The 17,262-nt window shown below is 48.3% G+C and overlaps 1 protein-coding gene across 2 annotated transcripts in view; it reads left to right on the forward strand.

Annotated features, from left to right (window-relative positions):
- Nucleotides 1–17,262, forward strand: part of LOC309375552 (tetraspanin-15-like) — an 85,796-nt gene that overhangs the window by 44,975 nt on the left and 23,559 nt on the right. For both annotated transcript variants that reach the window (XM_081921371.1, XM_081921372.1), the window contains one exon: nt 13,753–13,866. In XM_081921371.1, the coding sequence (XP_081777497.1) occupies nt 13,753–13,866 (114 nt within the window). The remainder of the gene's footprint in view (nt 1–13,752; nt 13,867–17,262) is intronic.

Genomic DNA, 17,262 nt, shown 5'->3' on the forward strand with positions numbered 1-17,262 from the left:
CTGAGGCGGTGGCCCATAAGCAGTGGCCGCATTAGGGGTGATGTGTTGCACGAACAAGTATTCAGCGACCCACTCATGCCAGTCTCCCCGGTCCAGGCGCGCCAGTGCCTCTTTTGCCGAGCGCACCATTCTTTCCGCTTGCCCGTTGCTGGATGGATGAAAGGGTGCCGTTAGGGCATGGCGGATGCCCAGTCCCAAAAGATACCGCTCAAACGTGCCTGACGTGAACTGCGGTCCGTTGTCAGAGACAAGGACATCAGGACACCCATGCGTTGCAAACAGGCCTCGCAGCACCCGGATGACAGCTTCGGTAGTGGTGGAGGGCATCAGGGCGACCTCCAGCCATTTGGAATAGGCGTCCACCACTACCATAAAGGTCCGGCCGTGAAAGGGGCCAGCCAGATCGATGTGCACCCTCGACCAGGGTGTCTTTGGCGTCTCCCAGGTGTGTCCCTTAGCTGCAGGTGGTGCAGGCCTCGACTCTTGGCACGCTTGACAGGCGGACACCCAGGCAGTGATGGCATCGTCCATATTAGGCCACCAGACGTAACACCGAGCCAACGCCTTCATTTTGACAATTCCCGGGTGGCCAACGTGCAGAGCCTCCAGGACACGCTGACGGAGTCCCTGGGGAATCACGACGCGGTCTCCCCACAGCAGACAGCCGCGATGAGCTGAGAGTTCATGTTGTCTGGTTGCGAAGGGCTGGAACTCCGATGCAAAAGGCCCTTGTGGCTACCCCCTCCACACCCAGTTGAGCACCCGGCTGATGGTGCGATCCTGGGCAGACGCGGAGGCCACAGTGGCATACAGGTGCTGCCGGAAGATCCTCAATCAGAAGGAGCGATGAAGCTGGAGCCGGGTCTTCCACAAATGCTGGAAGAGGGCAACAGCTGAGGGTGTCGGCATGGCCCAGCGATTTCCCCGGGCGATGGATGAGCCGGTAGTGGTAGGCAGCCAGGAAAACAGTCCATCGCAGCATGCGTGGCGAGAGGACCGGTGGAGTTGGACGATCACCGGCGAGGAGGCCCAGGAGTGGCTTGTGGTCAGTGATGAGGTCAAAAGTCCTGCCATAGAGGTATTCATGGAACCTCTTCACTCCAGCCACAAGTGCCAATGCCTCCTTGTCGAGCTGGCTGTAATTCCGTTCCGTCGGAGATAGTGTCCTGGAAAAGTAGGCGAGCGGTGCTTCTCTTCCATCTGGAAAACGGTGACTAAGGACAGCACCGATGCCAAAAGGTGAGGCGTCGCAGGCCAGGACCAGCGGCCTGGATTCACTGTACTGTACCAGCACACTGTCTGAAGAAAGGAGAGCCTTGACCGCGTTGAAGGCCGCCGTCTCCCGATGACCCCAGGCCCAAGGCGTCTTAGTGCTAAGGAGTCGGTGAAGCGGCTCAGCCACTGTGGCTTTGTGGGGCAGGAACATGTTATAAAAGTTCAGCAGCCCCAGGAATGCCTGCAACTCCGTTTTGTTCATTGGGGTGGGGGCCTGCTGGATAGCGCGGATCTTGGATGTGGTTGGGTGATGGCCGGAGGCATCGATAAGATAGCCCAGGAACTCTACCTGTGGAACGGCGATCTGGCACTTCTCCCTCTTTACCTTGAGCCCGGCCTCTTGGAACCTGGTCAGCACGGCACGGAGGCGCTCGAACAGCTGCTGGTGTGAGTCTGCAGACACCAAAACGTCATCAAAATATGGTACCACGCCCGGAAGCCCTTGCAGGAGACGCTCCATAAGGCTTTGGAAGATGCCAGGAGCCACACTCACCCCGAACTGCAACCGGCGGCAACGGTGGGTGACGATCGTCTGGGCTTCAGCAGTGGCATCATCGACTGGCAGTTGTTGATAGGCTTGGGCAAGGTCCAGCTTAGCGAAGACCTTACCTTCACCCAGGGAATGCAGCAGGTGTTGGACAACAGGAACCGGATAAGTGTGCTGCTGAAGTGCCTTGTTGATCGTGCACTTGTAGTCAGCGCAGATTCTCACCGACCCATCTGGCTTGACAGGCGTGACGATGGGGGTTTCCCACTTGGCGTGGTCAACCGGCTCCAAAACTCCTTGGGCGATCAGTTTGTCCAGTTGTTCGTCCACCTTAGCCTTGAGAGCAAAGGGAACCCGGCGTGGCTTTAGCTTGATGGGGGCGACTTGTGGATCAAGGCTAAAGGAGATGGGCGTACCTGTATATTGCCCCAAGGTGCCGTCAAAAACCTCGGCAAAGTCTTTGACCAGACCCTCAGTCTCTGCGTTAGAGATGCAGTTGATGCCGGTGACTTCCAGGCCGAGGGCATCAAACCAGTCTAGCCCTAGGAGGCTTGGCCGCTGACCTTCGACCACCACCAACCGGAGCAGGCCCGAAAAATCCTTGAAGGCGATCCGGAACCGGCCAACGCCTACCACGGGAATGTCGTTTCCCTGGTAGTCTCTCAGGTGTACGCGGTGAGAGTCGAGTTGCCTTTTGGACACTCTGGGTACCAGTCTTTTGATGGTGCTCCATGACACGATGGACAGGGCAGACTCGGTGTCGATCTCCATGTCACATGGAGCTCCTTCAATGAGCACCGTGACGTTCAGCTTGCGTCGCGTAGGCGAGTCGGTTTGGCCAATCGTGGTTCCAGATGGGCAGCAGCAGTTGGTGAGAGCGAAACAACTTTCCTTGGCAGACTGGAGTGAAGACTTGGACTTGCGAGTCGATGAAGGGGGGTGTCAGACGGAGCCGATCGGCAGACCTTAGCGATGTGGCCCCTTCTGGAACACTTCCTACAGATGGCGTCTCTGAATCGACACTTGGCACGGGAATGGTTGCCTCCGCAGCCGGCAGATTCCGGTTGGCCCTTGGACTTCTGTTGGAACTTCCTGCGCTCCCGCTTTGTCTGGTGCACGTCATCGTCTTCACTGGAGGATGCCTCATCACTGCTGGCCTCTTCATGATGCACTGGAACTGGCTTGCGGATCTCCTGGGCGGAGCGTTCAGCAGCTTCTGAGGCCACAGCCTCCTCAATGGCTTTCTGTAGCGTGAGGTCTGGCTTGGCTAGGAGACGCCGTTGCAGATGGATGTCCCGGACCCCGCAGACGATTCGATCCATCAGGGCATCGTCTAAGTCTCGGAACTCACAGTGCATTGCAGCCTGTCGCAGGGCGGTGGTGTAGTTGTTGATTGACTCCCCCTCTGCCTGGTTCCGGTGGTAGAACGCATGGCGGACAGCAATCTTGGACGGCTTTGGTGCGTAGTGGTTGCGGAGCTTCTCTTGGATCATGTCCCATGGGGTTGCCTGGACTGCTTCAGGCGCAACCAAGGCTTGAGCCGTCTCAAACACCTCAGGCCCACAGAGGCTGAGGAATAGGCCCCGCTTCCGATCCATTGATACTGCTGTCAGCTCGTTGGCTTGGAGGTAGCAGTCGAACCGAGCGAGGTAGGAGTCCCATGATTCAGAGGCTGGCGCAAAAGGCAGTAGAGGCACAAGTGAAGCCATGATTCCGATGCCGGCGTGAAGGGCGATGGATGGAACACAGTGCTCTAGCCAGAACAGTCAGCTCTGAATTGGTTCTGCCCAGTGATTTCGCTCAGTGATTTCGCTCTGTGATTCAGCTCAGTGATTCAGCTCAGTTCAGAGGCTGGCCGCATCTGGCTGTGCTCTGATGTCCATCTATCCCATCCTCGTCGCCAGTATTATGTTGTGGGTTGACATAGCAGCCGGCACAGCGATTTCTTCAAGTAGCTCTTTATTTTGTAAGCTGGAATAGAACTGACTGCAAACAGCTCAGGCGGCCTGCTTTTATAGGCAGCCGGCTGTCAACATTGTAACAACAGCCCAGAGTTCCCGCCTAAAATAACTGCCGCGGACCTGAGTGAAAACTATCTACAGACCTGAGTGAAAACTATATACAGTATCCCCCTGTTGGCCCAGGGTGAAACTACACTACATAACACAGGTCAAATCTGTATCCAGGGCAGCTGTTTACCAGCTCCATCTGGTACGTAGGCTGAGACCCTATCTGCCTGCAGACTGTCTCGCCAGAGTGGTACATGCTCTGGTTATCTCCCGCTTGGACTACTGCAATGCGCTCTACGTTGGGCTACCTTTGAAGGTGACCCGGAAACTACAACTAATCCAGAATGCGGCAGCTAGACTGGTGACTGGGAGTGGCCGCCGAGACCATATAACACTGGTCTTGAAAGACCTACATTGGCTCCCAGTACGTTTCCGAGCACAATTCAAAGTGTTGGTGCTGACCTTTAAAGCCCTAAACGGCCTCGGTCCAGTATATCTGAAGGAGCGTCTCCACCCCCATCGTTCTGCCCGGACACTGAGGTCCAGCTCCGAGGGCCTTCTGGCGGTTCCCTCACTGCGAGAGGCCAAGTTACAGGGAACCAGGCAGAGGGCCTTCTCGGTAGTGGCGCCCGCCCTGTGGAACGCCCTCCCATCAGATGTCAAAGCGATAAACACCTACCTGACATTCAGAAGACATCTGAAGGCAGCCCTGTTCAGGGAAGTTTTTAATATGTGAAATTTTAGTGTATTTTTCATCTTTGTTGGAAGCCGCCCAGAGTGGGCGGGGTACAAATTAATAATAATAATAATAATAATAATAATAATAATAATAATAATAATAATGCCTTGCCCCACCCTCCAGTCTCTGCTTCTCAATTTGTATTGTATATTTTATGCACTGTGACTTGCCATTGTTTTATTGATTATAGTTTAGAAATTATTTATTATAATTGTTAAGAGTGGATTTCTGTTTAATTTTTTATATGCTGATATTTAATATTATTCTCTACTATTCTAATGGATTGTTGAATATTTCTTTATTTGATATAAGTTGCTTATTTTAAAGGCATGTTTTATTATCACCTTTTTGTATTGGATTAGATTGTTATAAGGTGTACATTCTTCATTTCTTCAGCTTGTAAACTGCCTTGGGTATTGTGAAATAGAAAGATGGTATACAAATTAAAAGTGATGATGATGATGAGGTAATCTGCCTTCCTAAAACAAGGCCGTTTACTAGAAATCTCAATTTGCTTCTCAGTAATCCTTTGAGTGTCACACCACTACTGAAAGATTTGCACAGGCTACCTGTTAGCTACTGGGCTTAAGTTCAAGGTGCTGGTGTACAAAGCTTGTTACCAGCTTGTTATCTGGATACCTAGAAGATTCTCATGGAATAATAGGATTGCAGAGTTGGAAGAGAACCAAAGGATCATCTATTGCATGGGTAGGCAAACTAAGGCCTGGGGGCCGGATCCGGCCCAATCGCCTTCTAAATTGTGGGGCCAAGGCATTCGTTCATTTTTTCTCTCCAAAATATAGTCCAGCCCCCCACAAGGTCTGAGGGACAGTGGACCGGCCCCCTGCTGGAAAAGTTTGCTGACCCCTGCAATGTAGGAATAACCCCTTATATACCCAACTGGTCACTGTACTCTGCAGAAGAAAAAGTCCTGCAAATAACATCTCATCAAGAAGTCCATCATGTTATATTATGGATGTGCCTTAGGGAGTGAAGTCAAACCATTGGAGAGTTAACAGCGCCTGCTCTGGCTGTAAAGACTGATATGAGAGAGACGTGTTTTGTCACACCTGGGGTAGGTGAAGGGATCCAGTTTTGCTGTTACAGATGCACCATGGCGTTTCTTCTTTCCGCACTCCTCTCAACAGTCATTCTTTCTCTGGTCACTGTTGTGGATACACAACCTGATTGTCTCCAGGTGCTGCAGTTGTCTGCAAGGGGTCAATGTTGCCAACCTTCATGTCACATTTGCAGACATCTTTACAACTGGCCCGTGTCTGAAACCCTGTAAAGCACATCCTTGGGGATCCTGCCATCTTCCATTCTGTAGACATGACCAAGCCAGAGTAGACATCACTGAGACAAGAGTGTGAATGTGCTGGAAATGTGGGCTTGGGAGAGCACATCTTTGTTTGAACCTCTGTCCTGCCATGTGATACCCAAATTCTTCCTGACACAGCGCATGTAGAAGGCATTGAGGTGTCACTCCTGAGGGTTGGAAGTTGCCCAGGACTCGCTTCCATAAAGCAGCATGCTCATCAGATAAGCCTGCAAGACCTTCATCTTGGTATGGGATATTAGCATCAGATTCTCCCTTTTGGAGAGGCAAGCCATTGCCATAGTAGCCTTGCTAATATGCTTGTCCAGCTCAGTGTCGATGGAGGAGTTGCTGCTTATAGTGGAGCTACCACCTCAAGCATGTGGTCATCAGTGCTGATGCATGGAGTGCTGGCGCTGTTCTGACCCTCTGCGTAAGGCAGATTGTAAGGCTGAACTCCATGCAGGCTTGGGCAAAATGGTTGATGAGTCTCTGTACAGCTTCCTCGGAGTGCGCTGTTACGGCTGCATCATCTGCAAATGATATTTCTTAGATAAGGATCTGCCACAGTTTTGTCTTGGTGTGAATACATGCCAGGTTGCCCCTTGAATGGATGTATGCGCCATCTTGAAACTTCCTTAGTGTGCTGTCTCTGTTTTCTTTTCAGACTTTCGTTGTGTGTGTTTTTTAAGGGGAGAGTTTATTATTCCCATTTGTATCTGTATTGGATTTGAAATCATTTTTGTTTTGATGGTTGTTACTGTTAAATCAGTTCAGGATATTTAATGGGAAGAGATTCATAAATAAAATGAAATAAATTTTATTTCACACACACATTTTCCCTTTATGATGCTTATTCATTACTTTGCATTCCAAAACTCATTTCTTAACAAATCAAAGGAGTGGGAATCCCTCATTGCAAAAAAATAAATAAATAATGAGTGGTAGTCAACTAAGATTTACTCAGAGTAGACTCATTGAAATGAATGGACCTAATTTAGTCATATTCATTTCAGTGGGTCTACCTGGAGTAAAACCTATTGAACACCGCCCATTATTTTAAAAACTTTGGGTCAGATTCAAGTAAACTGTTGTGCTAGCAGGAACCAGTGCAAAGAGATGTTTCAGTCTGGCAAACTGACATTCTATCAGTAATGGAACAATAGTAATAGAACGGCATTCAGTTCTACCCTTTGAATTGAGTAAACTATTTTGCTGTATCTCATAAATATAAACTGCTTTGACAATAGGTTCGCCTCTGGAGCTCTGCATTTTACAGGAGAATTTTCCTCGGGAATATAATTGAAATGCATCCTTAACACACATCCCAGATGATTCTCTTACGGTCCAGCTAGCAGGATGCATGGCTCCCTCTGTCTCCTTTTGTGGCTCGTTCTGTTTCATCTCCATCTTCCAAACAGCTGGTCACGGCCATGGCAGCCATTAAAAACTCAATGCAGGAATTTGACAGTTATAAAAGCCAACTCCAGCATCCCGTCATACTCTGGCATGTCCAGAAGTGAGCAGAGTTTGATATTTTAACAGGGCATGCACATGTAAATGGAGACAGGAGCTGGAGGCAGGCTGGAGTGGCGGATGGGCTGGTGACAGCAGCACCATCGGTATTTACCTTGGCAGTCGCGACAGGGGCTGGCCAAGTCAGGGAGGTTTGGCCAAGAGTAGGGATGTAGAGGAATCTGCTAGGATTCTGCGCCAGAGAGCAGCCTTCCTCAACTGCTCTCTTGCCTCCACCATCCCCACAATGGGAGCCATGAGTGTCACCTCCCTCTGTGTTCCCGCCACCCTCTCCAAACTTGGCAGAGCCACTCTCTGGCATGCCCACTCCAGCACCATCCTATCCTGGGAGTAGCTCTGCCTGGACCATGTTTCAATGGTCCCAGCCACCTCTTGGGAGGGGGGAGACACCTGTCCTGTTACCTAGGTCGAGAAGGAGTCAAAAGAGAAGGGAACACAAATGTAGCAGGAGATTGCAGAAATGCTTACAGCCTTAAGAAAAGTCCTCCTTATTCCTATCTATAGGAAAGCCAAGGATTGTGATAGTGTCATATCAACTTTCAGAGCTTGCCAGCTAGAGAACCTGCCTTTGTTGTAGCTGTATTTAGGATTGCCTCTGAAGGGCCTTAAACCAACCGCTCCCATGTACCACAGTAATATAAGCATTTAGGCTTTTGGAAAGAACTTTTTCTCCAGTCTTTGTTCTTCGGCAACTGGGAGACAGGACACTGTGTGGGAGCAGTGGTGGAGACAATCTGGTGCTCCCACAGAGGCGCCCAACCCCAGCTCTGCCCCATCCAGGTAAGCAGCAGCAGCAATGCCACTGCCATGAATCCCGGCTGCTCCTGGCTGGAGAAGACCCTGCTGTTGCCCCAAGACTGCACCAGAAATTGGACTAGCATTGTTCATCATGGGAATCTCCTTGCTTAGAGATGACTTGGAGAACTGGACTAGAAGTTGCCTCGGGCTGTCTCATTTACTTTGGGCATCTTTCTCTCTTGGCCCCCACAATTCATAGGCTTCATAGTATGGACTGATAACTCAAAGCAGCCTTCCACATTCAAAGGCAGTGAGCATTAGATGCTGTAGAGAACTAACAGGAAGGGTACTTGCCTTTATGTCCATATTATAAGCTCCCTATCACCTTGCCAACAAAGGTCCGTATAGTAAAAGCTATGGTTTTCCCAGTAGTGATGTATGGAACCATAAAGAAGCTGGACCATAAAGAAGGCAGATCGCCGAATAATTGATGCTTTTGAATTATGGTGCTGGAGGAGACTCTTGAGAGTCCCATGGACTGCAAGAAGAACAAACCGATCCATTCTTAAGGAAATCAGCCCTGAGTGCTCACTGGAAGGACAGATTGTGAAGCTGAGGCTCCAATACTTTGGCCACCTCATGAGAAGAGAAGACTCCCTGGAAAAGACCCTGATGTTGGGAAAGATGGAGGGCACAAGGAGAAGGGGGCGACAGAGGACGAGATGGTTGGATAGTGTCTTCGAAGCTACAAACATGAGTCTGACCAAACTGCGGGAGGCAGTGGAAGACAGAAGTGCCTGGCGTGCTCTGGTCCAGGGGGTCACGAAGAGTCGGACACGACTAAACGACTAAACAACAACAACAGAGGAATCTGGCAGGCCCTTGTTGGACATGAAGGATACCCACCCAGTCTTATCCAGCAGGATAGCTCTTATGTTCTAGGTTTCCCATCTAGCTGGTTTTTCTGGGATATTGTCCAGACCACTTCTTATCTTTTGGAGATTGTGAGAAAGTTCCATGGTGGCAGCTACTTCTCAGAGGTGTGTGAGTTGCTGTTGGCTAGAAATGCTGCAAGTTGGGTCTGGGTGATATGCTTTTTAAAAGATGACCTCCTGTTGTTTAGCAGCACTCACTCAGCACATCCAGGAACACTGGGAATTAATCACAGGGCACCAGACTGGTTTTGGTGCCAGATATGTGTGGATCACTGGAGTACTGCAGACACTCTGGGGCAGAGCAGGCTTCCTAATTCAAGCTTAGAAAATGAACATTTGGGAGAACTGGAGATTTGGGGACTTTTTAATTGTGCTTATTGCATATGGAACAGCTTAAGCCTTTGATTAGTTTTCTGTTAAAAGGCTAATACCTTTACAATTGCTATTCATTTCAGCTTACTCTGCTTAAATAGATCCTTTCATCTATGGAAGAGAGATCATTTTACAAGCTTACTTGTAAGATAAATCAAGATTATTATTCTTCTTATATCAATGGGAAAACATACCCTGATTTGAAACACAAGATGCAGGAGCTAAGTCTCATAGGTATACAATCAATTTTTGCAGGACTTTGTGCAAATAATATACCAAGATGAGAGTTGTAGCTGAAAATATCTGAAAGGCTACAGGTTGGGGTGAGCAGATTTATGTCAACAAAATGATATTTGCTTTCCTGTTGAGACTTAATATTGAGAATAACTGGTCAGGGATCAAAGTTTATTTGGGTGTTTGAAAAACCAAGAAGATAAAGTGCAGATCTGAAACCAAAATTCTCAGGTTCTTGCAGTTCTTAAGATCATTCTTTTGCAAAGGATATTGGCCATCTCCAGTTCCTTTGACTGAGGAGCCAAGTATGAAAGGAAAAGACCAATTTCAAAAGCAATAAATAGTACAAGTTATAGTCGAATGAGAGAGTGGTTGTCTTGAGTCCATAAATCATCTTGATTTCTGCTTATTTTATCCAGACAGCTTAATGGCTACAATTTTGGGAGATGTCTCCCTTGATGACTGACTTCTTATCTGCATATCAAGCAGACTCCACAGTGCATGTCCATAGCAGGCTGAATTTGAAATGTCTTTTCTTATTGAGAGGCAAGGATTGGGGTGTCAAACACATCCCTCCTCATTCCACCCCCAAATCCATCTTGTGTCGCTCTTCTGGTTTGTGCTCTATAATTCTCCCTTTCAGAGCGCTGTGGGGATGTCTCCTTGGCTGTGCGGTCTGAGGGAGAGGACAATATAACAGACCCCCTGAAGCGGAAGAGATGTGCTTTGCACACACACAATTGTGGAAGCCCAATGAGAAAGAGTAGAATTATGTGCTCCAGGAAGCAGTTCACTGCCTTGGGGCAATTGGCATGAAGGTCCAGCTTCTCCCTGGGACAATTTCCACCTTGCACAAAGTTAAAAGAGCATCGGAGCAAAGGGAAAGGCAGCCTCTAAGTGGGACCCAGGCTGTGAAGGGCTTGAAATGGTCAGTACTGGCACCTTGAATTAAGCCCAGAGGATGGAGTGGACTGAGAAAGCCATTTCCCAATTTGCTACCCTATTTTTCCTATTGGGGTGACTGTTTCAGGGGTTGCAATTCCATCCTTGGAACAATGTCAGTGGAGACAGGACAGGGCTTACTGGCCACAGAGATAGGGTGGCGGTGGCAGCAAAGCTTTAGCTGCTCAGGAAGGAAGGCAGGCAGGCAGGCAGGCTGGCTGTGGCCATAGCACTGTTCATGCTGTTGCACCACTGAAGGTAGCAGCTTTCACAGCTGTTTTGTTTTTTTTAAGAGGATAGAGAAGACCTGCCCACAGCTGCCAGTCCTTTCCCAAGAGCTGTTGAACTCCCCCCCCCCCAAATGGAGCTGAAGCAGCTGCCCCAATTCACCACCTGCAAACAGAGTTGTGGATTGAGGCTGGCAGTTCCAGTCCCATAGGTTCACTTCTTCATACACTCATGGAAACATGCCTTGTTTGGCTGGTCTCCACCAATGTCTACTGCCTGTTGTGAGCTGTTTATCTTTGAGAACTGAAACAAGTAACTGGATCTACCTGCCTTAAACCATTCCTGGAGAAAGGGATGCTCATTTTGTTCATTTGCTGTGACCGCTGTGGCTGATCTCCCACATACTCCCTAGAGGCCTCTGGTTCAGTCTAATTTCCCAACTAAATGCTGCAGCCAGAACACACGAGCTCCATAAAACTGCTGGTGTTTAAATGCAGCCCAGCAGGTGAGTTACAAGGAGGATGGATGTACCCAAGCGCCGGCCAATGAGAACAGAGACAGGTGGAAGGCGATAAGTCTCTGCATCCAGCACTGAAATTTCTTGATTGCCTGCGGAAATAATGTATTCTCAAAGCAAATGAAGCAGATTGAATTTCAGCTCTGTGAATCGGAGAACCAATATAGTATGAATGATTTTGCATGCTATTACTGTAGCTTGTGTGGATTTTCATGGGGTGAGAGGGGAAAGGAGAGAAGGCAAACATTTCCTTCTTTTTCCAGATGTGAAGACATAATGATGAGTGGCAAGAGGAAATTAGGACGCAAAGCAACCTTCCCCAACCTGGTGCCCTCCAGATTACTTTGGACTATGACTCCCATCAGTCCCAAGCAGCACAGCTATATGATCTTGAGACTGAAGGAGGTTGTAGTCCAAGCCGTCTGGAGGGGACCAAGTTGGGGTTATTATTCATATACCACCCTTCATCCAAAGATCACAAGGCAGTTTACAAATACAAAATGAGAACACAAAATACATTGCAAAATACAAAAACAAACCAATAAGCTCTCTCTCACAAACACATTTAAAAGGCCATAGATTGTTTGTTTAATCAGTCTAAAGCACCACAGAAAAGGCCTGTTCCTGTGTTGCCACCCTCTGAACCTGATGTGGAGCAGGCACACGGAGAACGGCCTCAAATGATGATTGCCCATTTAGGCTTGCCACCTGTCCTGTATAATAGAGGATCAATTGTCCGTGTTTCAATGTAAAACGCTACATCCTGTACTGATTCAATAAAGGATGTAGTTTGTCCTGTATTTCTTCTTCACACACACAAACACACACACACACACACACCACTTTCTAGGCCAAGTTAGGGATCCTCTCCAAATGTACAGTGGTACCTCTGATTACGAACTTAATTCGTTCTGGAGGTCTGTTTTTAAGCTGAAACTTAAACCAGAGGTACCACTGTATGTGTGTGAAAGATTGTGCATTTAAGCTCTGGGTGGCGAAGCACAAAGAGATTTACAAATTTGTGAGGCCATCCTGTTAGGCAGCAATAGATTGTAATAGATTGCTTTGAAGTAATTTCAGCATCAGATTTTTTAAAAAAATCGCCCCCAACTCCTGTCCTGCCCTATATTTTGCCAGAACAAGGGTGGCAACCCTAGTTCTGGGTCCCTTATACCTCATTGCAAAGTTTTTGAACATGGCAAGGAGATAATGGCTTTAACTGGGTCCCAGATCAAGGGATAGGCCATATGAAGACTGGAGGGAGGGAAAAACAGTCAGTACAGAATATAATTGATCTAAACCACACTCATTGAAGCACAGATAAAGCGCCAAGTCAAGTAAGTGCTGTGGATTTCTTCTTGGGAACACCATTCATGCCCATGGTACTTGAAATATATTATACTGTTAGGTGCTCCCCACTTCTTTTGGCAGGTGAGAAGACTTCTTTTGGAGAAGAGCTCACTGGAGACCATGGAAAGAAGGATTTTGTAATTTTAGTTCTCTCAGTTTCTCATTTCCCCCCCCATTTTAAATTCAGTTCTGCACATTTTTGCAGCTATTTGCTAAAGAGAAAGAAAGCCGCCTTCATTCCACTATGGTCTCCATGATGATAAAATAAGCAGTGGCAAAGGTTAGCTGAGATGGGATGCTTGAGGATGAAAAGGCTTACCTAGTGCAGCATCCTGATTCCCACAGTTGCTCACCAGATGCAGGTGGGAAGCCTACAAGCAGGGGTGAGGGCAACAAAGCTCTCCTCAGAATCCCCAGCTGCCTCTGAACATGGGTGCAGAATACAAGGGAATAGCACTGGCTCCAAGTTTCTTGTTGGGTCCTCCTGTTCCTGAGATGTAAAACAAGCACGCAAACAAACCAGGCCTTACAAGGTTGAGGGATTTGAGGATGTTTAGCCTGGAAAAGAGGAGGCTGAGAGGTAATGTGATAGCCTTCTTCAAATATCTAAAGGGCTGTTACTTGGGGGAAAGAGCCAGCTAGTTTTCTGCTGCTCTGGAAGGTAGGATCCAAACCAATGGATTCAGATTGCAAGAAGGGAGTTCCAATTAAACATTAGAAATAACTTTCTAACAGCACAAGCTGTTTGACAGTGGAACAGGCTGCCTCAGGAGGTGGTGGGCTCTCCTTCATTGGAGGTTTTTAAACAAAGGTTGGATAGCGACCTGTCAGGGATTCTTTAGCTTTCGTTCCTGCATTGCAGGGGGTTGGACTAGATGACCCTTGGTGTCCCTTCCAACTCCACATTTCTAAAATTCTGTGAGTCAAGAGAGCATTGTGTTCATACCCTGCTTGTGGGCTTCTGAAAGTGGGCACCTGGCTGGCCACTGTAAGGGCAGGATGGGCCTTTGGTCTGATTCACCCAGAGCTCTTCACATGTTCTTATCAATTATCTCCTTTCTTTCCCCCCCAGTTTTCCTGCTGCGGAGGCGATGAGTTCAGAGACTGGCATGTGAATCCATACCATTCCTGCAACAGCAGCGGCCCTCTCTCCTGTGGGGTGCCCTACACATGCTGTATCAAGAAGGTGAGATGAAAGAAGGGCAAACTGTGAGTTTCTAAAAGAAAAGGGAAGTTGTTAGGTGGACCTCTCTCCAACGTCATGGGCTTCCTGCAGTGGTACAGTTTTTTGTGGGTCACTGGCAAGCACCCAACACTCCTGCTGAAGACTGGTGGTGGTGTGGCTCAGTGGCTTTCTTGCATTGCTTCACTTCAGGCAGAAGCCCTAGGTTCCATTACAGCCCCAGCAATACACATCTAACCACAGAACCCCCTGAAGCATCGCCAATCTGATAGGAGTGATGAGAGAGGCAGTTGGTTAATAAATACAGGCAACTCCTCATTTATGCAGAGGTTGCATTCCAAGGCACCATGTGTGCCAGCCTGTTCTGCCCCCTTGCAGTGCCAAAAATGGCGCACACATGTTGATCGCATACAGATGGGGAGTTGCCTGTATATTGTACTACAGATGCACTACAGCGTCTTGTTCCAATTTCTAACTCTGCCTACAGCTTTGCCATTTGCCCTTCCCACACAACTGGCCGAACCCTTTTCCCTTTACACCCCAGCCACCTTCTTGCCTATTCCCTGCTCCTCTCCTCACAGCTCACCCCAATTCTTTTAAAGGAGAGAGGAGGCATTTCACATAATTGCTTAGCCCTTATGTGGTGCCTCCACCCTCTTCATTAAACCTTGCTGCACCTGCGTTTAATGGAGGGAAGATGGGCTTCACATAGCAGCTTGCTAAACCACTGTGCAAAGGGCACCCCCTCCTCCGTTAAACAGCTCGCCTGAGCCTCCTTGCCCCCCCATGCTGCTTCCTTGCTTGTCTGCTTGCCATTTGTCATGCTGCAGTTGGTGTGGCCACCTGTTGGCAGCCATGTGAACTGCAGCATGACAATAGCCTTATTTCTATGTATATAGAATGCATATACAGTACATAGAATATATACACATGAGAGAGAGAAGTTAAACAGGCATAGTGACTGTGATTATCAAATGCCTCAACTTTGTCAAGTTTTAGCATGTTTGGTGAATGTGAGTTGTCCCCAAAAGACTAGCATCTAGATAGATCTTTACAGTTCAGGTGTATTTTCTTCCCCCCCTCTTCCCTCTTCACCTGTATTTATAACTTATTTGTCCCCATGAACTGTGACATCGGTCTTCCAGAATTAAATAGTTTTTTACAAGGGATGGGTCCTGCTGCTCCTAGTATTGCCCAGCTCTGAATGCTGAAACCAGTAACTCCAAGATCCCCACATTCTCAGCCTAGCTCACATTGTCTGAGGCATTTTCCTTCCTCTGCAGCCGCCTGATTCCTGCCGCTCTGTCCCTTTATATCCAGTATTCAATATTGCTTCCTTCTTCTGTGTCACACCACGCCACCAAACCCTCCTGAAAACAATTCCAAATCCTTCGTCTGATGGCTTTTGGGGACAAAGCGGGGACAAAGCACATTAAGCTGATATATATGAACTTGATGCGATCCACATAAGCTTTTAATGACATTTCATTGTTCTAATAGTTTTAGTCTTTCCCCTTGAATGACTATTGATTCTTGGCTGCTTTTATCTGCTGTTTATAAGACTGTGTTTTTAATATAATGACTGATCTTAGGCGCCTGAGGGCAAGGCAAGATATTCTTGGAGGAGAGGAGGGTTGCTGCAGAGTTTCTACCAAAGGGGTTATTGGAGTTCAGACCATCCTGCCAGATAAATGGATTATCTGGGAAGGTGGTGGACTCCCCTTCATTGGAAGATTTTAACCAGAGGTTGGGTGGCCACCTGTCAGGGATTCTTGAGCATTGCAGGGGGTTGGACTAGATGACCTTTGGGGTATCCTCCAAGCCTATGATTCTGTGACCCAGCGCAGCCTAGCTGAAGTGATCGGTAAATCACTTGGTCACTCTGCCTCCAAGATAAAGTTATTTTTGGTGCAGGCTAGAACGCTATGGGAATAATAATAATAATAATAATAATAATAATAATAATAATTTTATTTATATCCCGCCCTCCCCAGCCAAAGCCAGGCTCAGAGCGGCTAACAACATTAATGAAGATCAAGTCCCATGGAGGTTAGCAGTAGCAAGAGCTCTGAGTATGTGGCTGACTGAAAAAGTGCTGTGTTTGTCACCTCTCTGTGGGAGCCGGCACAGCTCTGCCATTGCTTTTGAGTTTCCTTGGGTTTTAGCTTCTGTGATTCAGAGTGCTGCGGGGTGCCAAGCTGGTAAATGAAAGGCACATGAGGGGAGGTATTCCTGGGGTTTTAAATCCCATTGTCAGTCCCCTCCATGTGCAGTTCTCTGGGTGCACGTGATCCCTGCTACACAATTGCTGTGTACAGTTCAGTGAGACCTTTTGTCCAAGGGTCCACGTGCTTTGCAAACATTCGGCCGTCCAGTGGTGGGAGAGGTGTAACAGAGTGGAAGACAGAGGGAGCCTCTTCCTTCTCGGTTTGGGGGTGGGATCCTGCTTCCAAACTGAGCTTCATCACGGTTGCAGAAGTGGACCACCCTTGTGGACAGTGAATGGCACTCTTGCTCCAGTTCATTTAAGAAGAGGGACTGTAGCTCAGTGGCAAGCCATCTGCTTTGCACACAGAAGGCCTCAAGTGTGGTGTAGTGGTTAAGAGCAGTGGACTCGTAATCTGGGGAACCGGGTTTGCGTCTCCGCTCCTCCACATGCAGGTGCTGGGTGACCTTGGGCCAGTCACACTTCTTTGAAGTCTCTCAGCCCCACTCACCTCACAGAGTGTTTGTTGTGGGAGAGGAAGGGAAAGGAGAATGTTAGCCGCTGAGACTCCTGAAGGGGAGTGAAAGGCGGGATATCAAATCCAAACTCTTCTTCTTCAATCCCTGACATCTCCAGATATGCCTGGAAGAGATTCCCTGCCTGATACCCTGGAGAGCTGCTGCCAGTCAGTGCATGCAATACTAAGGTAGAGCAAAGGCAGCTTTCTCCATTCATGAGGGTGGGGAGTGGATTTTTTTAGATGTGCCTCAGAAGAACTTGGAAGCTCCCTTCCGAGAGCCTGCCTTCTGTGATGGTTAGAGTGTCACACCCAGACCTGGGAGACCAGGGTTCATATCCCCCCCTCAGCCATGAAGCTCCCTGGGTGACCTTGGGCCTGTTGCTGCCTCTCAGCCTAGCCTCAGTCTACCTCATAGGGTTGTTTGGGGGATTAACGGAAGAGGGGGCAAACCACGTCTCCAGCCTGGACACTGAGAACCAGCATGGAGGGCTTTTTGGTGGTTCTCACCTGGCAAGATGTGAAGGTACAGGGAACCAGACAGAAGACCTTCTCAGTAGTGGCACCCACTTTGTGGAATGACATCCCATCAAATGTCAAGGAGAAAAGTAATTATATCACTTTTAGGAGGCATCTGAAGGCAGCCCTGTATAGGGAATCTTTTTAAGATTTAGTG

The sequence above is a fragment of the Podarcis melisellensis genome, assembly GCF_964234715.1.
Source record: "Podarcis melisellensis genome assembly, chromosome: 8".
Taxonomy (NCBI): domain Eukaryota; kingdom Metazoa; phylum Chordata; class Lepidosauria; order Squamata; family Lacertidae; genus Podarcis; species Podarcis melisellensis.